General features: G+C 36.4%; 1 protein-coding gene across 3 annotated transcripts in view; it reads right to left on the minus strand.

The window, feature by feature from the left end:
• The window catches only part of LOC127622113 (trafficking protein particle complex subunit 8-like), a 78,094-nt gene that overhangs the window by 42,982 nt on the left and 11,206 nt on the right, over positions 1-23,906 (minus strand). For all 3 annotated transcript variants that reach the window (XM_052096050.1, XM_052096049.1, XM_052096048.1), the window contains 11 exons: positions 20,696-20,785; positions 19,853-20,027; positions 14,727-14,880; positions 12,793-12,874; positions 12,418-12,683; positions 11,785-11,900; positions 9,514-9,664; positions 8,822-8,922; positions 7,949-8,054; positions 5,652-5,783; positions 2,761-2,985 (listed from right to left, as the gene is read on the minus strand). In XM_052096050.1, coding sequence (XP_051952010.1) covers positions 2,761-2,985; positions 5,652-5,783; positions 7,949-8,054; positions 8,822-8,922; positions 9,514-9,664; positions 11,785-11,900; positions 12,418-12,683; positions 12,793-12,874; positions 14,727-14,880; positions 19,853-20,027; positions 20,696-20,785 — 1,598 coding nt within the window. The remainder of the gene's footprint in view (positions 1-2,760; positions 2,986-5,651; positions 5,784-7,948; positions 8,055-8,821; positions 8,923-9,513; positions 9,665-11,784; positions 11,901-12,417; positions 12,684-12,792; positions 12,875-14,726; positions 14,881-19,852; positions 20,028-20,695; positions 20,786-23,906) is intronic.

Genomic DNA, 23,906 nt, shown 5'->3' on the forward strand with positions numbered 1-23,906 from the left:
AGACAGCATCTTCTTTATAAAGGGGTTTTTAATCAAAGCTATATATGCTGTCCATTATAGCATTGGTGTTTTTTTATTTTTTATTATTTAAACTTTAAAGTAGGCAGATCAGTACAGCTTTTAAAAATGTCAGTACTAATAGAGCAGTTTGACTCAACAGTGCACAGACATTTCACAGCTAACCAATTCTCTCCGATTGTAATATATTCTCTGCTGCCTCAGAGTGAAACGAACGGTCAAGTATCTATGCTGCTAACAGAAAGGCTGCCGAGTCAATTCCAAGTAAGGGTGACCTCATGATCAGAGTGTTTACGAGATCACAATGACACTTAATTCCTCTGCCCTTGAGCGAGATAATTAAACCCTGATTGCTCAAGGTAGAATTTCCACTATGAGGTAAAAAGCATCTGCTAAATAAAAACTAAAAGGCCCATTCACTGTAAGAATTTTCAGCACGAAAAATACACATGACTAGAATTTTATACAAAACAATGGATTTCCAGGAGTCCAAAATATTTTAGTGCCATGATCCACGTCTTTATGCAAAGGCTATGCAGATTTTTTTAAAAGGCTCAGATGCCTTTTTATGTTGTTTATTCGCATTAGACTTTATGTGAACTAGCCTTAACTCTTTCCCCGCCAAACACGGAATTTTCCGGGTTTTATGAAAAAACGCTTCCCCGCCAAACACGGAATTTTCCGGGTATCCGTGTTTTAGGTGGTATATGGTAAGGAAGACCCGCGCGCATGTTTTGAAAGAGTACGCAACTCTTTGATCAAAGAAACAGACTGCGATCGTCTCAAACGTGAAGTGGAACACCATACTAATACTAAAGCACTTGTTTGATAAAAATGCCTTTTTCTCAGCTTTTTGTCCGAAATGTTGTTTTTGACAAAACCTACCTCTGTTCAAGTGGCAATAAAAAAAGAACAAATGAAGATAGATCTTTATTTTGATATATAGCATCTTCATATATTCATGGAAGAAAATATTCTGCGGGCCATTAAAGTTTAGCGAAAATCGTCAAAAACCCTGGCGGTGGCTGGCAACTTTTTTTAAAAACGCTGGCGGGGAAAGAGTTAAAGGAAAATCTGTTCATCTTTTTATCCTTTTTGGAGCTTAACAGATGGTCACTATGAACTTGCGTATGTAATTTTATGCAAAGAGCTAATTAAAGATTCTTCAAAAATGTCCAGTTTTGAGTACACAAAAAAAAAAATAATGGACTAATGGACTGATGGACTGACAGACAGAAGGATGGATATAGGAATAGAATAGGGATGGAGTGGATTAATTTCATTGCATTGTTTTTTTAAACAACATAATCTTTTGTGGTCCACAAAAGAAAACAAAGTCACGAGAGCTTGGTTTTTAATTTTTGATTGAACTATCCCTTTTATATCGGTTAAGTATAAGTCACACAACTGTTCTTGGAGTTGGTAGATGGGTACCATAAAACTCCCATTACGAAACAAAGCATGTCAGAATGAGGTCACTTTTACTTATTATGTTTGGCTCATAGGTGATGGAGTTTTATGGACCAGAACAACCTTGGGAACAGAGCGTGATGAACCAGATTCAACCAAATGAGGATGAAAGAGCTCTCACACAGAGTCAAATCAGGGCTAAGGTCTGATTGTAGCGGAAAAAACTGGGGCAGCGGTTTGAGTGTGACATATCATCAGCAGCTGGCTGCACTCTGGCACACACACGCACGCACGCACACACCAAGTTAAATGGTAATATTCAAAATCTTGACATCCATTCATGAGCAATATGAAAGAAGCTCTCTATTTTTATGAAACCGTTGGATCTTTAGTGGTTGACCGATGTGTTTTTTTTTTTAATGGCCAATGCCGATATCCAGAGAGCAGGGTGACCGATAGGCCGATGCAATGGCAATATAGCACACAATTACATATATTTAATAACAAACATAAAATTGCAAAAAATAAAATTAATAAGGGTTATTTAGCACTTTATTCAATTTCACTCTGAAAGTAGAATTTCACTCTACTTAACTTTGTAGAAAATAATCTAAAAAATGTTATTGTATTTAAAATGTTAGATAGAAGTTTCTTCCGATTTCTGTTTAATCATCAAATTTTAGTAATTTATTTGCACAAAGAAATTGTTAATATGTTAGGAAGGAGGAAATAACATTACACACTGTAGTCCAGCAACCATGGATGGCATGCGCACAATACCAATTTCATTTGCTCAAAAAATACAGAATCAAATCAATTGTACATACAGTGCATAGTGAATATAATTTTTACTCTTTTTACTTTGAAGTTGCACTTACATGCTAGTGCGAATCCAGCAAGAGCAGCAATCTCCTGACAGTTTAAATGGCCTGAATTGCCTGCTTGGATTGTCACGGAGTGAGCATCATGATGTGTGTATAAGAGGAACTATTGATCCTGAAGTTTTGATTTTGGCTGACGCACTTCAGAGGAAGATATTAGATCTCGACGGGAAGAAAACGCTGGATTTGTGTGAGATTTGTGAATTACATCTGTTTAAATGAGATATCTGCATATTTGCAAATGGTATTTAATAGAAGTGTTATTGATATTAGCAATTTATCATTAGAAAAAACAAAGAAAAGTTACAAGGAACTAATGAGGACGGCTGATAAAATGCATGTTTTAGAAGTAAATAAATTATCATTCCACAAGATGGTGGATCTGCACAAATTGTGTGAGGTTGGTTTATTACATTTGTTTAAATGAGTAAATATAATATCAGTTGCTGACCTTGTACACATAAAGGTATTCCCTGAGGAAAGCAGCCTGCTGTACTGCGGACTGTGTGCTGTCATTGATAAAAATGTGCCGGAAGGCAGCCACCGCGTTCTCTGGCTGCCGAAGAGTGAAGGACTGACGGCCGATAGTAAAGTTGATGTGATCTTCAGCCAGCGACCAACCTTTACCTTTATACACCTGCAAGGCTTGGCAATAACACCTCAATGCATGCCTCTTCTATAGAAACAAAGATAAAAAGACAGAGTGTGAATTGTCACATTGAACTTGCATCTGTGAAAGCCCTTCTCCTGGTTATTGTGATGCTCAATAGAAAACACAGTTGTTAAAATAGCATTGACTTCCAGATGAAAATTGCAGGACCAACCTCATGTGACCCCAGTTAACTTGTTTTATTCATGGCAATAAGCAGCAAACATATCTGAGTCAATTACTCTCTCATTCTCCAGGATATTACGGTTTGACACTCAGAGAAAACATGCATCCACTCAGAAGAAGAACTTCCTTTGGCATAAACTCAATAGAAATTAGTCATGAAAGCCCCCTTTATAGCATGGGTCAGTTCTAATTTGAACAATTTTAAATAGTGTGAAAAGCTGCATAGAAAAGGAGAGAATAGCAGCTGTTTGTGATCAAGACCCTATAACGGATTTATTAGTATTAAAATTCTCCCCTGTGTGCAGCAATTCACAACTGCATGCAACAAAATTCGCAACATCTTATACGGTTTTGTAAGCTCAAAATGCAATCCTCAAACACAAATTGGTCATTTTTATCTGTAATTAAAATTAAAAAAAAATAGACAAAATTACATTTGATTTTGCACTGGATTGACAATATACAGTACGTGTATGCATTTTGAAATACAGTGCATCCGCAAAGTATTCACAGCGCTTCACTTTATCCACATTTTGTAATGTTACAGCCTTATTCCAAAATTTATTAAATTCATTATTTACCTCAAAATTCTACAAACAATACCCCATAATGACAACATGAAAGAAGTTTGTTTGAAATCTTTGCAAATTTATTAAAAATAAAAAACGAAGAAAATCACATGTACATAAGTATTCACAGTTTTGCTCAATACTTTGTTGAAGCACCTTTGGCACCAATTACAGCCTCAAGTTTTTTTGTGTATGATGCTGCAAGCTTGGCACACCTATTTTTGGGCAGTTTCACCCATTCTTCTTTGCAGGACCTCTCAAACTCCATCAGGTTGAATGGGGAGCGTCAGTGCATAGTCATTTTCAGATTTCTCCAGAGATGTTCAATCGGGTTCAAGTCTGGGCTCTGGCTGGGCCACTCAACGACATTCACAGAGTTGTCCCGTAGCCACTCCTTTGTTATCTTGGCAGCGTGCTTGGGGTCGTTGTCCTGTTGGAAGATGAACCTTCACCCCAGTCTGTGGTCTAGAGCAGGTTTTCATCAAGGATGTCTCTGTACATTGCTGCAGTCATCTTTCCCTCGATGCTGACTAGTCTCCCAAACCTGCCGCTGAAAAACATCCCCACAGCATGATGCTGCCACCACCATGCTTCACTGTAGGGATGGTATTGGCCAGGTGATTAGTGGTCCCTGGTTTCCTCCAGACATGATGCTTGCCATTCAGGCCAAAGAGTTCAATCTTTGTTTCATCAGACCAGAGAATTTTGTTTCTCGTGGTCTGAGAGTCCTTCAGGTGCCTTTTGGCAAACTCCAGGTGGCTTGTCATGTGCCTTTTACTGAGGAGTGGCTTCCTTCTGGCCACTCTACCATACAGGCCTGATTGGTGGAGTGCTGCAGAGATGGTTGTTCTTCTGGAAGGTTCTCCTCTCTCCACAGAGAAATGCTGGAGCTCTGTCAGAGTGACCATCGGGTTCTTGGTCACCTCCCTGACTAAGGACCTTCTCCACCAATCGCTCAGTTTGGCCGGGTGACCAGCTCTAGGAAGAGTCCCAGTGGTTCCAAACTTCTTCCATTTACAGATGATGGAGGTCACTGTGCTCATTGGGACCTTCAATGCTGCAGAAATGTTTCTGTACCCTTCCCCAGATCAGTGCCTCGATACAATCCTGTCTCGGAGGTCTACAGACAATTCCTTGGACTTCATGGTTTGGTTTGTGCTCTGACATGCACTATTAACTGTGGGACCTTATATAGACAGGTGTGTGCCTTTCCAAATCATGTCCAATCAACTGAATTTACCACAGGTGGACTCCAATCAAGTTGTAGAAACATCTCAAGGATGATCAGTGGAAACAGGATGCATCTGAGCTCAATTTTGAGTGTCATGGCAAAGGCTGTGAATACTTATGTACATGTGATCTTTTTCATTTTTTATTTTTAATAACTTTGCAAAGATTTCAAACAAACTTCTTTCACATTGTCATTATGGGGTATTGTTTGTAGAATTTTGAGGAAAATAATGAATTTAATCCATTTTGAAATAAGGCTGTAACATACCAAAGTGAAGCGCTGTGAATACTTTCTGGATGCACTGTATGCGGTACATTTTGAGACTGTTATTCCACTTATTTAATTGCTTAATATAATCTGATCACTAAATGCTCAATAAAAGTCTGCCCTAAATCAGCTTTGTGGGTAGAAAACATGCAATTTCCATGGGATTTTCTTGTGAATAATATAGAGAGACTGCTGAAGAATGCTCAAATATATCTACATCAGATCCACATGACATTGACACAATGTTGATCTTAAAAATGTATTAATTATTCTTATAAATAGCAGGTCTCATTTAGATTTTAATTTAAATTACTTTGTACTAAATTTTTATTTACTACAATTCTAGTTTATCTTAACACTTTATATATTTAAGGTAACCATGGAAACAAGGACTGATATTTCCATTTTAGAAATACGTGTTTTTGTGTGTATGGTTCTACCTGTCCAGCTTTGCTGAAACGATGACCAGCCAGTATCATGTGGAAGGCAAACTTCCTCACCATGGGGCTGTGCATGTTAATAAAGCAGTGAGCAGCCTGCTCCAATAAGAGTGCACTCCGTAGATCAGAGTCCTAGCAGACAGGGAACAATATATATATTCACATTTATACACAACATTCTTACATTTGATTTAAAGGCACAGAGTGTAATTTCTGTGCCACCTACACTAACAACCGAAAACGCAATTATTATTTTTTATTTTTTATTTTTTTTAAACAAGTGAAAACGTGACAAAAGACACATCAGTTGGTAGAACGGGTTGTCCACTAATCGCAGGGATGACGGTTCGATTCCCGGCCCACATGTTGAAGTGTCCTTGGGCAAGACACTGAACCCCAAGTTGCTCCCAATGGAAGGCTAGCGCCTTGCATGGCAGCACTGCAGTCAATAGTGTGTGAATGGGTGAATGAGACGCAGTGTCAAGTGCTTTGAATACCGCTAAGGTTAAAAAGGCGCTATATAAATAGACCATTTACCATTTTATCTGATCTTTTTACCCTCAAATATCAGGTCGGCTATAGGAGTGAAACAATATTTGTCATATTCTACTCAAGAACTTTCCGATCTGTATGATGTTTTGACCATATGCTTGACAGTATGGTGTACAGTAAATAATCATATTTCATAAGTTATGAAAACGGAACACTTCTAGTTTATCAGCTAAATAAAAAAAGCACGTGTTAAGAGTTGGTTATTTTGCCTAAATGCATGGTAAAATTGTTAGCTTTAAAACTGAACCCATTGTGTGTTTGTCAAGCAAGCAGTTTTTTATTAATCTGATTCATTTTATTTAGCACGGTGCATCAAAGTATGCCACATTTTTTATTTAGTATTATTATTCAAGCGAGTCAAAAGCAATCATACAGATGAACTCGTTTATAATGTTGCAACTTATGTATCAACTATGTTTCAAATTAATAAATACTTTTGAATAAATGAATGCCAGTGCATTGCTTTCAGAATAGTTATTTCAGTAATTAAGACATTTTTGTCTCAATAAAACAGCATTTTGGCTGTGTACTCACAAAACGATTCAGACACGCCAACGCAAAACTATAAATGCAAACCAACGCATTGGCTACAACGTGGATCGTACACCGCAGGTTCAACGCAGAATTATAAATCAGCCTTGAGTGACTTTTTTTCATGAAAAAGTATGCAAATATGCTTCTACTCCCTGAAAATATTAGTGGAATAAGTGTCGTGAGATACACTTGTCTCTGTGACAGCACTAGACTCTGTAAGCAACAAACAAAAGTGTGTGTGTGGGCCGCGTTTTCAGGAGCTTTCTGCCGGTCAATCATTTTGCGCGTTCTCATGTTGTTGTAGTTGCAGCAAATTGAGGCTGAATCCGATTTTTATGCCGTGTTGTCAGTTGAGGGTGCTATTTTTCTGCCATTGTTTTTGACTAAGACTTCTGCTCAGTGTTGGTCTCAATAAAGCTTATTAGATATCTTTGGAGAGCAGGGTTTTGGAAAGAGGGGGCATGGCTAATCCAATGGCACAGCTTGTGGAAATTGCAGAATGGCTCAAATTGCTTACAAAAGACAGTTTTGGAAGTGTGCTTTGTCTTTTCTATCTGATCCGACTTAAGCTTTTTTGCACAGCAGACGATGAAAATCAATAAAATCTCAGACTTACATTGACAGAATGTTCAAATGGGCCAACGGAATGCTCGTTTTAAACTCAAACTGTCAATAATTCAAATGTAAACAACCCCACACAAGGCCTTTAATCTGCTTTAAGTTGCACTCTCACACTCTTTTAGGATGGTTTATTTGTTTATCTATGTGACAGTCTCTCTCTCTCTCTCTCTCTATCTATCTATCAAGCTATCAGGTCTAACTGTAATGTCTGTATAATCAAACTTTCTGAAACTAGTTTAAACGGTCCAGACAAGGCTTTGTCAATCCACAATCAAAGTTTGTCTAATCAGTGGGTGTTTTCAAACCATGATGGGCATTTTTCAACTGTTTTACTTGATTGTCTAAAATTGAATGGTCGGTATACCTTTCTCACCTCAATGAAGTCTGATCTAACAGTGTTGAAATTCCCTACTTAGAAAGTTGAAAAACACCTATTCCGGTTTTAAAAGGACAACTGATTGGGAAACCCCCATTTTTATTCTACAGAGACATATACTTCATTTTGTTTGATGACTATAGTGGAGCAGACGTTTAAACACGGCACTTTACAAAATCCGGTGCACACAGATGCAGCAGTGACTTTTGCTCACCTCACTAGTCATCTTGATGAGGAGCGTGGCAGCATCTGAGTATTTGGCCTGACTCTTCAGTATCTCAGCACTTAAAAGACAACATCGCTCAGCCAAGAGCATGTTTCTAAACACACACACAAATTATCTATTATATTAATGCAAAAGACAGATTTACAAAAAAATTACATTAACAGGACACACCAAATTATTCATTATTATGAATATTCTCCACATTTTAGAATAACAGTAAAATCATCAAGACTATGAATTAACACTAGCATGGGAATTGTATTGTGATCAGAAAGTGCTATCCATCTTATGTTTGATCTTTCAAATATCCACCCTTTATCTTGATTTCAGCACTGCACACTCTGGACACTTCACCACCTGGGATGATTTTAAACAGCACTGAACAAGTTCCCATGTGAGCTTGGCACTTGTTGGCTCCTTTTCCTTCACTATTTTGTCCAACTCATCCATTAAAAAGATTTGTATAGGAAATGCATATGTAGGATCATTTTATGTTTGTGTACAAAACAAATTTCAAGCCTTCAAGCATAAGCTTTCAGATCAAAAGCTCTTTAAGCTCCTGAGAAGAGGGTGCAAACTTATAAATGGTTGTGTACATAATCCCTCACTGAAGTACTTCAAAATAAGTCAACTCTTTTAAAGCTTGAAATCTTTAATCCTCATTCTTTGCAATTGCATTGAGAGAGAAAAAAACATCAGTATTCTTCAAAATTTCTCCTTTTGTTTTATGCAGATGTCAGTTAAACAAGTTTGGAATGACATTAGGGTGAATAAAGGAAGACAAAATTACATTTTTGGGTGAATTGCTCTACTTTTAGCCACACAAACATGTTACAAATGAAACCATGTGTATGCTCTTACTTGCACACGTCTCTGTAGGTCTGTATGGCTGTGTCCATGTAGTGTGCTGGGTACGGCCTTGGAGCCCCGCTCTGCAGAAAGGCAGATACAGCAGCCATTTCCTGTGCAGACAGAGATACAAGGCAGCCAGTTTAAGTTAAGCTGGCTCTACACTAGCACATGCAGACTATTTTGCGGAGATCTCGCTCTCTTCGGTCAGAGGTATGACACACTTGGTGGAGGGATTAAAAATGGTGCAGGGGTGACACATAGAATGACTCACTGCAACTCTCTCTCTCTGAAAAAATAACAAGAGTAAAACTGCAATTACAATAGTGTGATCTGGGGCGCTTAATTGTGATATATGCAGCCGAGTATGACTGAAGATTAGCTTGTCATCTTGTCAGTTCTTCTCAGTTACAGAATTATTTTTTCAAACAAAACATATCTGTTTTTTCAGTGTTTGAAGCGATTAACTCAGCAGGGAGTCCAGATGGTCAAGAGATTATCACCTCCTGCTGAGAGGTGTTAATGGACACTCTGTCTCCCTCTGACCTGGCCGATGATTACGTTAATAATCTCAGGCTAACTCCTGAAAATCAGCTACTCTAGAGCTAGCTTATGTGTATTATTCTGATAACCCACAGAGTTAGTGTTCCTCTCTTTGCAGCTTATTTCAAACAGAAGCCACGTTGCAGCTAGATGTGTCTCACCAGTGCTCCTGCAGCATAAAGCATGGCTTGGTCAGAGAGAAAGTCCTTCTTGGCAGTGTGGTAGCAGTTGTAGGCCAGTTCATAGTGCTGAACCAGAAAGCAGAGGTCAGCCATCTTCCTTATCTGAAGTTCTGGGGCCTCTGAGGGATAACTGATATTAAAGAGGTCCATAATCAGATGAATTGTATAAAACAACAAATATAAAAAATATATTAATTTACATTTTAAGGAAAATTCTGTCATAATTTACACATCTTCATGTGTTCCAAACCCATGACTTTTTTTTCCACTGTAAAACACAAAAAGTAGAAATTATGAAGAACGTACTGGTCGCTCTTTTCTATGGTTGGGTATTAAAAAAAATGTCCCGATCAGATTATGATTCACAAGCTCTCGATTAAAATCCGATTAGATTTTGATTCAAATGGGTATATTTCAGATTTAATGTCCCTTTTGCATACATTGGAAATAAATTATATCCCAGCTAATGTTGTTAATTATAAAGGGGACCTTCTAACTAGGTAAATTACTAAAATATTTATCAATCTGGTCACATTTTAGCTTTTTAAAAATGAACAAATCCATGAATTAAATAAACAAATTTGACATTTTGCATTTATTATTTTTGTTGTTCAATTTAATTGTATTTTTTTTTTTTTTAATTGCATAATTTGACCTATTGACAGGTATTTACATTGATTTGTGCATTAAAAAAATGGTACTTTAAATGGTTCTTTAAGAAATCAGGCATTTCTGAAAAGAGCTTTTGTAGATGAACGCATGAGAGAGACTCGAATGGCTTTATCTCATCTGTGCTATGCATGATTAGAATTAAATGTTACATTTTTTTGTTTTTGATAAACAACTGACTGTGTAGAGAACAGAAAGGGTATTAAAAGAGACATTATTTAATGACAAATCGATCACGTGGATCTCATTTTTGGACACACACACATAGAACTACTCTTACCCAGAATACTCCACCACTATACTACACAATTATTGGTGAGTGAAATCTAAACATTTACCAGCCAGTTGCCAAATATATACATTTTAGTTGCATAGCATGAAATGTGGTTGCAAATGTGAGTGATTTCCTCTCATTGTAGTGGAGGGTTTGCACATAGAGTAAAAGATCAATCTTGGGATTTAAGAATTGGTAGCCACATCGTTCAAATGAAAATCGTGTTGCATTGGGGAATTTTTACATTATATTACTTTTCCTTTTGATTACATTGAATGGGAATGGAGCTTTAAAGCTATCAAAAAGGAAGTTGGGTAGCTCAGTGGTAAAGACGCAGGCTACCACCCCTGGAGTATGCTATTTCGAATCCCAGGGCATGACTCCGCCGAGTGACTCCAAATTGGCCCGGTTGCTCGGGAGTGTAGAGTCACATGGGGTAACCTCCTATACCACTATAATATGGTTCGCTCTCAGTGGGACACGTGGAGAGTTGTACGCGGATGCCGCGGTGGATGACGTGAAGCCTCCACAAGCACAATATCTCCACGGTAACGCTCTCAACAAGTAAGTGATAAGGTGCGCGGGTTGATGTCTCAGACGTGGAGGCAGCTGTGATTAGTCCTGCACCACCCAGATTGAGGCGAGTCACTACACCACCATAAGGACTTGGGAATTGGGTATTCAAAATTGGGTGAAAAAGGGGGAAAAAAAAAGAAATGAAAAAGTTCTTAAGATAAATTATAATTTATGTCACTTCGGAAAGTACGAGGCGGGTAAATGGGAAAGGGTGGAGGCGGCTGTCTCTGCTGTGCATCCTTTTGAATTAGCATGATTGGTCACCACATTAAGAATCTTCAAAACAACATTTATTGTTTGAATTTGGTGATAAAATTGACATGTAAAAATATCATTAAACACAAAACAGTCAAAAAAGTTTTTGGTCTAAAATCACATTTCTACATAAACAGCCTATTGCGACTTGAGACTCACCATGAAAAATCCAGTAAATTCATTAAACATTTTACCTTTTAGGATTTAAGACAACTGTGAGGTTATCCTAACTTTAAGATGTTATTTACAAAATTTTTTTTTAGAGAATTTGAATCTTAAGAAAAAATTACTTACAAAATATTCGTAACTTTTTCTTAAGTTAGAAATTAAGAAGAAAATGGTAGTAAAGAAGAGGGACATTTCATGAATCCAGCCCCTTATGTTGTTCCAACACCTTATGTTGAACAACATAAGGGTGAGTTAAAAGATGACAGAATCTCCATATTTGAGTGAACTGTTCCTTCAAATTCACTTACAGCAGCCCTGCAGTGTTCTTTAGTTCAGCAATAGTCTTTTCTGGAACCTTCCCTCCACCAAACAGCTTCTTAGTGGCGGAGAACAGAGATCGGCTCAGACCCTTTCTCGACACGAGCTAGAATGAGAGAAAACAAGAGATGAAAAGGAAAGAAAAGAGAAACTCATGGGTAAGAGAGGAAAAAAATTGTCAAGAAAATAAATATTAGTGAACTCTTGACTTGCACTGCTGGTTAATTTAAGTATAATAGGCAAGTTAGATTTTGAAAGTTTGTACACTACTTCAATATTTTCGACAGCAGATAAGATACACAATGTTGAAAATTGGAAAACAGCAAATGAAAATGAGCTATTATATGATGAATATGAACCATTATCAAACAGCAGCCCAGAATGAATCATTTCTAATGCAATAAGCTGACCAGAGAAATATTATGCGATACTGTATGGAAGCCAATATAAGTAAAATAGTTCAATGCATGTTTTTTCTCTGTATGAGTCAGTCAATCCTCAATAAATCTTGAGAAACAAATAAATAGTTTTTATCCAAATAAAAGTTTTAAAGTAGTCAGAAGACAAAAGAATTCCAATCAACGCACAGATTTGAGATTAATTTGATGTAATTGTTTGTGTACCTGGTCATTTAGTTGCCGTATGTTTTTCTCGATGTGCGGCAGTAATCCTCTGAAGGTGAACTCCTGGATAAACTGCCGGATGCGGTCGTGGTCGTTTAGGGTCAGGCAGGTTCCACGAGGGGTCGCAGTGGTGTGAGGGGTCACGCTGGCCTGTTTTTGAGGTCCCGTCATTTCCGTGCTGATTACAGACTGACTAGGCTTGTTGCCAGGGTAACCAGCATCAGTGGACTGGTCCAGCTGCAGAGGATGAGTCTCTGAGAAACCATCTGCAAACATGAGAGGAATATCCAATTAACATTAGATAAACATTTCACATCAATATGAGGTTTATAACTTAAATTGCTGATAATGAGGATAAGTCAGGGGTGGACTGACCTCTGGCAGCTGGATCAAAACCATCTTCCTCTGCGCCAATGTTTTCAACAGCATTATTCACTGCGGACTCTTCATCCAGTTCCTGTAACAGAACGGACGTTTTAACCTCCTGAGACCTGAACGTGACTGCTGTCTGCATTTCCAATTTCCCTTTTTTGATTTGTAACTAGTATCACCTACTAAACATGCAAAAACATTTGTATTTTTTAGAGCAAATAGTTTTCTCAAAAATGTATGGCAACAAATATGGACAGCGGAACCAATGGTGCATTCACGTCATGTCGGAATTACGAGATTCCGACTTGTAAAAAGCATTCACGTCTTCATAGAGCTCGTAATTACAAGTTATACATTTGGAATTGTATAAAAGCTCTGACATCACACTCGTGACGTCAAGTGAAAAGAACCAATATGGAAGCGTCCCAAACTGTTAAATATATTGAACACATATTTCTGTTTATGCAAACGTTACCAGAAGCGTTTTCTTTGTTTTTAAACATTTTCCAACAACAAATCAAGGTAAATTAATGAATTGATATATTGATAAATATATCAGGGTGTGAACGTACAACCTCAAAGTTGCCATCTCGTAATTACAGTAATTCCGACACGACGTGAACGCAGCATTAGTTGTAAATTGTAAATAATACCAAGCTATAGAAAGTCAGGGTTTTTTAATCAAATTGTTTACGTTTCCAGGAGTGTTGGTTATTCATGTTTTTGAGATGTTACAGAGATTACTTTGAATCAGAATTAGTTAAGCTAATTTAAAGTAATGGCCAGTATCATCCAATCACTGCCAACCATGTTAAAATATAATTATACATTAAAATCTGAATCTATGTGCTGATTAACTGTCCCATGTCTGCCTAAACATCATCTACAGCCTAAAATGTAACTTTTGGTCGAATTTTAAGAGTGAATGCACTAAGCCTCATTGAGAGCGATGGGATAATCCCCTGCTCCCTATTTAGTGCATGACTCAACATCCAGTAAGATGTCTGTCTGCACTGGTTTCTGAACAATTCAAAATGCAACTTATTTTCATCCTAACTCCATATAAAGCCTCTGAAAGCAGCTTTTTTTGTCAGCTTTTTGAGAAACCCATTGATTTTTATATGGAAAAAATGCACTGAAGTACACTTTAGTGTACATTGTGTTTAACAGCAAGGCATTTTGCGATAAACCACTAAACGTTTAATAAATGGCATGTCGGATGAAAATAGAGACTCTAATCTTTTGAAAAATGTAATTAGGTTTCTTACTGGAGTAGTTATGCTGGTGTTTCTCCAGAAGACAAACTCCGCTGTGATCGGCGCCATGTTGTTTTGTCACATGACTCCGTACATCGAACATTGTAAATAAGCAATAAGCTTTGAAATTTAAACAATTTGAAACTAAGAAAAGTTATGACAATAAATAGATATATTTAATTTTCTACTCTTTTCAGTGATCCAATACTTATTGGACAGTGAATTTCCATGAATTTTCCAGGCATTTGTGATTACGGGATTGAGATTTTTCGATCAAAATTTATTTTGATTCAGTCTGATTTGCTATTTAATCCTGTAATTAGATTTGTGAACGGTTTTGCCTAATTTATTGAAAAAAACTCCCAGATAAATCAGATATCACTATGGCTTGTAAGCAAATCTTACTCGACACAAGACCAAAATCATGTTAATAATTTTTTTAAAGCAGAGAAGAGCTAGAAAAATACAAGTTCAGTACAGCGTGAGGGTGAGTTCAGTTTTAGGTGACCTATTCCTTTAACAAATCACAGTTGAAGGCTTAACATGACAGTTTAGTGGACTCATCTTATTGGATGGTTCTTGGCCAGAATAAGGTGCAATAAGGACCAGACTTGATGCTGATAGTCAAAAGTCTCAGACTAGTTGCATGTCGAATGTCTGCAGTGAGGCTGTGGCACTTACTGGGTTGTGTATGCTGGTCTTATTCAAGTATTGACTCCAGGGATCGGGCATCTGTTCATTCGCACTGGTGGCTTCACTCCTGGAGTTTATCTTTAGTAGATAGCAGCCCTGAGTACCATATCGCTGTTTTACATCCTCATACACAGATTCCACACTGAGAGAGAGACAGACATCAATATTTGTTCTATACCAACATTAATATATATGATGACAGCCTAATCTGTCTCCCTAGTAATGCAATCTCCTATTCATCAGACTTGGAGGCTTTAGACAGCACACGATTAGAGTGATTGTAAACTTATTTACATGCAGTATTCTCAGAGAAGGAAGAGGAAAGCAGGCAAGTCTGACCAAAAAAAGTCAGAGCAGAAAGCAAAAGCCACCGTGTTTGAGTCACTTAGATGAATGGTATCTTAAATTAGTTTTCTGCTGTGTGAATGCAGTCCACTAGAGATGTAAGGTTTGAATAAATCAAACCCATATATCATGTGTTTAAAGGAATAGTACACCTTTCATCATTCCAAAACCAAATAACTTTCATTGCATAAGACAAGTTGCTCTTGAACCAGGAACAGCCATGGTCACCCTTCACTTTCATTGTATGGAAGAAAAACAGCTTGGGCATTTTATTAGATTACCCCTTTTGTACTGCCCTGAATAATTTAATTCATGAAATCCCAGCCTATTTTATTTTCAGCTGAATGTTATTTTACTCACAATACAGATGTCACATGCATTGTGTATGCCCCTCATGTTGTCAAGATTCTATTCTACACATAATAATGCTTTGTCTAATTAAAACAAAATGTAAAAAAAAGAAGACTTTTCTCTTGACATCACTTTAGTTTGAAATTTTTTTGGCATTTTCTCCCTGGGTTCGGTTCATTTAGGCATATTTGAACATGGCAGTTGCACTGGGATCCACATCAAAACAATCGATCCGAGACCTCCTGAACAAGGTGGTCTCGAACATATTGCAAACAAACTCTGGAGCGCTTGTGGGGAGAATGCAAACTGACCCAACACACTAAAAAATATCCCTATAAAAACCATGTACACACCTGATGGATCTGCCGAGAATATGTAGGTCAGCACATTGCATAATCGTGGATAGAGCCTTTTGGCGACTTTATTGCATGTTTAAAATAGCAGTTACTTTATAATTCCTGAGGTAAATAGTACAATCGCTTCTATCTTTGGGATGGCAGCAAAACAAACACAGCTAGGACGACGTTAGCAACTTTATGACAGATGTAAAACATCTTCACTCCATGTAGTTTCACACTTTCTCATGTGTGTTTTTGTGTGTGCACTGGAGAGAGAGAGAGCTGTGTCCATGAGAACAGGAACTTTTCAATACAGAAATAATGCAAAAGCAGCTAATGACAGATAAAAATAACCATGACGAACATTTTATATCCCATATCCATATGAGTGACGAATTTTATTTGCAGTGCAACCTCTGACTGGAACGCACATTTTGTGCCACGCGGAAGCTTTTTGCATAACCGTGACATAAAAAGAAGTCCAAAAAAAAAAACAACAGGCCATTTTTTCATGCTTTCTTTGTCTATTCTTACTTTGTTGTGCTTTAATATCATGCAGTAACACAATGACATTATGATTGATGTAACAGAATCCGAACACAAGTAGTCACAGGAGTCGCATTTAAATAGGATCACCCGAAACGTATCTTCATACCAGGTGGAAACGGGGCCAATGATATAACACTGGATTATTCAGCCAAGCAAGCTCACAGACAAGTAAAAATGGCTCCCTAAGGTAAAAGCAGATATAAAGTTTTAGGCTATTTGGGGCTTACAGCAGCATTTATTGGAGCATAAATGAGACATCTGTATTAGATGACTTACAAAAATCCTATTTAACTAAGATTCTTTTTAAAGTCTTTTGAACTGTGGTATTACAGTCACATTCCTGAGAATGAGAGCTTTCATTTGATATATGAATTGTCCATTTAGGTGCTATGTGAAAGACTTTTATTTTAATTTAAATAGTTCTACCCCATTAGATCTAGCGGGTGCTAATTTTCAATGTGAATGTTTTGAGGTCTTATTTTGGTTTTTTAAGTAACAAATCACATTCTAAGCATTCACATTATACGCTCATATGCCTGCCTAATGTATACAGACACGTTTTAAGCGTAAACTTTTTCGCGATATAGCACCCCGTTCGGACCTGCCAGCTAGAGAAATGCAACCCAGAATGGGCCAGATGGACCTGAGAACCCGATGGGTTTCAGGGCGGTTTCGGGTACGTTTTTCAAGTCGGAATTCGGGTTCAGGTCGGGTTTGTAATTAATGAAAAAATAAAGAGGCTTACCGAACTTGTTTCACGCACGCATGCGCCTCTCACTTACAGACGCGCAAAAGGATGAGTTAGGGGCAGTTCACATATTGCTTGGGCCGGGTAAGGCCACACGGTCTCTGGTACGGGGCAGGTTTCATTTTAAGGCCCATGTAGATCTCTACCGATGACGGGTCCATACCCTTGTATTGTTCATTTGTGCCAACACCTTTTGTGTTCCCAGCCAAAAATGACCAGCCCTCTAAGATTGTCAATACATTTCTTATATTGCATATATTATCCCAAGGTACTGCATTAGATATTTTAGTTAAATTCTTTTTTAGCAATTATGACTTATTTTTTTAACACATTTAAAATATATATTATATTGATAGAAGGATTCATTGAACTGAGCTTATACTGGGCTATTGGGGGGCACTACCTGCAGAAAAAAATAAAAAATAATAATAATTATATAATAAATTAATAACAACTTGCTTGATCTAAACAAAATAGGTATCATATTAAAGCTTAGAATCTGGCCTTAATGCATATAGTTGATCTTACCAATTCTTAATAATCATGCTTTTTAATTTTAAGACAAATTAGAGCTTTTTCTTCTCATAATTTGCAAAAACATATTATGAGATAGCCATGTGCAATATATTGTTGGAAAGGTATCAATTAGTCAAATGCAATGGGAATATATGTTTTACTAAGAGGCCAAACTGCAGAGTATTAGTGTATGAAATTCCCACTTACACAGATATAATAAAGTTTATTTTTGTTAAGTTCTTCCTTATTACCTCCTGAAACATACATATAACATAGACAATAGCAATCATAACTTACAGCAGACTATCCTGATTCAAACGAGCCCAAACACAACATATTATGATAAGATGATAAAATATTTCTCAAAGAGCATACATTGAAAGATGGTGCACAAAAGGACGCTCAACACACGTGTGTACATGTCCAAGGACTTTGTGTATGTGCAAACACACATACACATATGTGCTCATCTAAAGGATTGGGATGCTACTAAACACTTATTTTGTTGTCTAATCCATTCATTTTGGTCACTTTAGACCAGGAACACCACACGTGTAACAAACTGTTAAAGAAAATCTAATAAAATTCTTAAAATTATCTAAAAATATTTTTTTTAAAGTGTTCAGAAGCCCTATGTGAACAAAGTCATGGAATTTGATTCCAACTGGATGAAATAAACTACAGTTTTCAGGAAAAAAAAAATCATAATCGGCCTGTTTTGACCGGAAAACAATATAAAAAAGTGAGTAACAGAGCATGTAAACTCAGATGACTCAGGAACGAGGGTAAAGGAAGTAAATTAACAGTACTTATGGGTTAGTTAGCTGGTTAGCTAAGTAATTAATAGAGCTATAAAAAGAATAATTTAATATATGCACAAGCAATAATTATAATACATACAAAAGTACAAAATTACATTTAGCAATATCAATCAATTTTAGCACTCTATATGTCTGGACATGGAAAAAGTATCTTCATCTGCTAAAAGTTCAAATTTTGTCAAAAGGAAAGGATGAATCTTATGTAAGAGCTGTGCTGCACCGTACAGGTCAAGTTAATCAAATCACAAAAAGAAATGTGGCATAGCTCCTAATATCCACTGGTTTTAGTTTTTTAATTAAATACAGGCGATTTTACTTAGTCTATTAAATAAACAGTCCAGATATACATTTCTACTCTCAAACAATGTGCTTAGTTCAGAAAGATTCTTTGGATTCCCAGCATCAATAATTATTTTTAAAAAAAGTCTGAACTTTCGATTTATCGTCAAAACGCCAAAATGTAAAAAAGTTTTACTTAAATGGTTATAACTCTTGAACGGAATGAGATATTTGCAACAAATTTGGGACATGTATGGGGTCAATCGGAGGACACATGAAAATAAATTGCATCCCCCGACCACTTGGTTGCACTATACCAATGACAAACATAAAATTAGCTCCAATTATGGAACCATTGGTCTGATCGACATGAAAATGTACATGCAGTGTCAAGTTCTATGAGGACAGTCACATATCTTGAAAAATATGGCCGCTATTGACCACTCAACTTTCAATCAAAAAGAAACGTGGTGGGCCAATTTGTCTCTTGGCGCAACAGGTCTGTACAGAATTTGAAAAAAATAAAAATACTGTGCAAATCATTGTGTATTATGCGTTACTTCACACAGACATGTGTTATTCATATAATATGACAGACCTCTTTCTGAACAACTTTGCCTCAAGAACCATTGGTGTCATTCAAATTGTTAATAAAATATTTGTGATTATAAAAACAAAATATATATTTTCTGCACTTTCAACAAACCCTGTACAGAAATAATCTGTGGACAGCATAGATCAATAATCATAAAAAAAATGGTTTACTTTTTTTTGGCATGGCTATAACAGCGTAATCTAAAAATATGGGCGTGGCCTAGTTTACACAAAAGCCTATAACTCCTAAATGATACATCAGATTTTCATCAAATATAAGACATATGTGCAGCATGTGATTCTGAAGCAGCATGCAAAATATGGTGAAGATCGGACAATAGGTGGCGCTATGATGGTAAGTAATGTTAAAAAGGCCATATATCTGTGGACCTAAACCTGATGGTTCTGAAAATGATGGCAATTTAGCTCTATTTTAGGTGCAAACAGACTGTCTTAATAATACTTAATATTTGTAACATGTACTTAAAACATTTTAAACTCTTGAACCCTGTTAGTTGCTGCTTGCAGCTTTATTTTTATTTATTTCAGTATTATGTCTGGAGACACACATACCTCTGCTCATCTCCATCACTGATGTCGTGGAGCAGGACGTAATATTTGAGCGTGTTGGGAATGAACCATTTGGGGTGGGTGTATTCTCCACTGTGCTGGATTCTGTGCTGTTCTTGTGAAAGCTTGAGAAACTGCTCTGTTGGCACCGCCTCACGAGATGACACCACTAACATACCTGCAACCAAGTTCAGGAGATCTCACTCAAGATACGGGGGAAAACAAAACAGAGTGAGTCTGAGAGAGAAAGTGTTGAGAGAACAGGAGACAGGAGGGTTATAAATGAAACAAAATGAATATTCTTAACCAAAAAGAACATAAATCTAGACTGGGGCCATTTCTTTTTCTAATTTTAGATTTACATTTGTTTACATTAATTTAAAACAGGAATGGGTAGATAGCTCTTGAAATATCTATACTTCTGTTTTTTATGTTGTATCATGAGAATTGATACACTGAACAAGTAACACTGACTCTAAATGCAGCATTTATTATAATAGGTTGTTTTTTGTTGATGTTGAGGTCTCATGCCTTTTAAATATGTTGAACACATTTTCAGTTCTGTTCTAAATGAGAAGTATCTGAACCGTTAGCAATATCTGCAATACTGGCCTTGATATTAATTGGTATAATTATATTTCACATTTTATGAAATAATTTATACTTACTAAAATACACTAATAAGCATTTTCAGCTGAACATTTTTAAATGGCCGAAGTGTTTGACATCCCTAGTGGTAAACAAAAATAAAGTGGGCATTATGAGAAAGGGAAAGGAGAGAGGTAGAGGAAGTTGATAGGGAGAGGGCACAAAATAAAAGCATTTTTTTTCTGTTTTGAAGGATACAGGCCAAGTAGTGATTGAGGAACTCGTGCTCTGACGCTGGCATGGACTGCAGAAAGTTCTCCCTGTATGTCTCAAACCATGGCGTTGTTGCTACAAGATTAACACACACAAAGAAATATTGTCTTGTTTCAGAGACAAGATTATTAGAGGCCGCATGACCAGCCCTCAGGGTGGAAAACAAGAGAAGCAAATTATGAAAGGCAAGGAGGACAGAAAAACATTCAAACTACCACATATCTGATATACACTAGAAGGTATAACAGTCAGATCACATAAAGACAGAGTAAACCATAGAAGAGCATCACATCGCTCTGAAATACCTTGATGATCTATTCAAGACAGGTAGAATGTTCAAAGCAGGTTTTGACAGAAATCAACAATCACAATAAATGTCACCCTTTTATAACTTCATAAAATAAGACAAACTTATGGACTGATTTTTACCCTAAAGCTTTATTAGTTGAGCTTCTTGACATTTCATCTCAAACAATGGGCCTCTAAGAATTATTCATGAAAATAGACATGGCATGATACACTTTACTCCAGCAGCCTAACAATTCTTTATCTGAATCTTCATAAAGAACGAAGGAAGTGTGGTAGAATTTGAACAGATGTCAGCACTGTAAGTGATGTGATAATTCTATATTGCTCCCATCATAATCAACAACACATCACGTGCTTGCAGAGTAGCTCTGTTGATTACAATTGCAGCATTCTAGTTGTCAAATCACACAACTACAATGTGCTACAAATGGACACAAATAATACTAGGGATGGGACAGGATGGAAAACTATTTCAACAGTAGTTAATGATGCAAACTCATGAAAGGTGAAAAGGGTGAGAAATTCAAAGCAGGTGTTCCATATGTATATTTTCATTGGACTTTGTTTGTATTTAAAGCTGTTGTTTAAGCATAAAGTGAACCTTTCAAATGATTTTAATATGTACAAATGTAAACAAATATTTACCAGATATTTAGCAGCAAATATTGGGCAAAGTAGCTTAAAAAAGGTGACTTTAGCCAAAAGGGGAGTAGTTTGCATCATTTAGTGAGGACAAATAGACTATTTATTTAAATTTTTCTCCTTAGCATTTATTTTTTATTTAATATATTTAGATTAATGTAGTTTTATGTATTTGTCTCATAATTACAATATATTTCCTGCAAACTGCCAATAGTTACTTTTGGAACTATCTGTTATTGGCTAAAATTACCACATTTTCTCTTTCACATAGGCAGCATTGAAGGGCTCTGGAGTAAAACTGCTTGGGTTGACAACCAACTAATATTTGCTGGAATGTCCCGCTTTCAGCACAAACTCTGCATTTTTTTTTTTTTTTTTGTTATTCTTTGTATTCTATTTTGCATCTGGGATTTCATTTCATTTGTACTCTTGTAGCCTCTATGTCTATGCCCTTTATCGTAAAGGAAAAACTTAATAAAATAAGTTAATAAAATAGTCTTTGAATGAGAACACATTCAATAAGTCAGTTCTATCTGCCAATTCAGTTTTCCACCACCTCAGTTTTCAGTATGGCCAAATTCCAAAATCTTAAGGACCTACTATAGGGTCATTCCGTTTCAACTCAACCAGAGGTCCCGTTTTTTTCTTTTTACTTAAAAACCAAACATTGAAAATATTTTGTCCACGCTCAAAGAAAAATAAATAAAAATGAATAAGTATAGATTAATGTAGGGCTGCAACTAACGATTATTTTGATAGCCGATTAATCTTAGATTATTTCGACTATTAATCGATTAATCCGATAAAAATAAAATTTTATTTCCTGTATTTTAAAATGATTAAAAAAAAGAAATGATAAAGGCCGTAAGGATTTGGTTTGATTTACATTACTGAATTCATGATTCTATACTCTCACTACACTTTGAACAAAGCCTGAATCATCAAAAGTTAAGTTTGGATTTATTATTATTACTTTCAGGACATATGCAAAACAGTTTCTTTACTTGAAAAACGTAACAAGAGTTAAAGAGTAAAATGATCCATAGGGCATTTGGAGTGGGACAAAAATAAATAAATCAGCCCAGTAGAGGTAAATAGTGACACAATAACAGAAATATTATTAATAATGCCCAACTGAAAAATACATAATTATGTTAGATACATATGCTTGTACACTGTCACTGATTACATGCATTTAAATATTTTACTATAATAGCTTTTACAATAGTATTTTCATTGATTACATGTTTCTATACAATTCTTTTCAAAAACTGTGAATGTTTATCCAGTGTATGCTTATTATAATCTTCTTTGAACGGTTTATAAAGTGCTCTTGTGCGCTGTACAACTTGGGTCGTGTTTTTTTCCGCTTAAACTCATCTTTTTCAAACAATTTTCATAATGCGACACATTTTTCACTTGGCTGTGAAGTGACATCACTGACGGGGCTTCTCCGTTCTCCAACTACTCGATAATGAAATTCGATAGATCTTTCTTAGATCTTTTCATCTGGAAATCACCAAAGTCTAAATAATACCTGCTAAACATCTTAAAAAGATCAGATTTATTGACATGCGAGAGGAAAACATTTGATAAAAGTATTGCAGATGAGTTAACCATATAAAAAGCACACACATCTGGGTTGATGTATGTGTGCTATCAGGGAACAGTTTAAGTTTAACATTAGACACAACAAACCGTTTTTCCACCCAACAGAGCATATTACATTAATATGGCAAGAAAGAAACCTATACGGTAAATCAAACTGATTAAATGAGTCATGATTTAATCTGTTTGGATTTCAGATATTTGTGTGTGTGTGTAAAGTCAATCTCTACTTCACACTGACTAGACTGGTGAATCTAGAAGGAAACCCTAAACTACAAAGAAAGAAATGTTTGTGACTAATCAGGTAAAATGACTCATTGAACTGAAAACCTCAAAAAACTGAACTCAAAGTTCTTTGAAGTAACAAATAACCCTCGAGTATTGATCAAAGCTATTGCCAACCATCATCAGACCCCATTGGGGAACACACTGGGCTTAAATGAAGAGATTAAGATTCTAAATGACACTATATTTTGACATATGAATGGAGGCAGAGATAAAATTATACTGTATAAACCTGTGGGAGCTTCAGCACAATGAGTAATTTCCCATTTCTCTCACACTCTCTCTCTCTCTCACACACACACACACACACACACTAAAGACCACCACCAACACCATAAGAAAGTTGAAGGTT

The sequence above is a fragment of the Xyrauchen texanus genome, chromosome 28, assembly GCF_025860055.1.
Source record: "Xyrauchen texanus isolate HMW12.3.18 chromosome 28, RBS_HiC_50CHRs, whole genome shotgun sequence".
Classification (NCBI taxonomy): Eukaryota; Metazoa; Chordata; class Actinopteri; order Cypriniformes; family Catostomidae; genus Xyrauchen; species Xyrauchen texanus.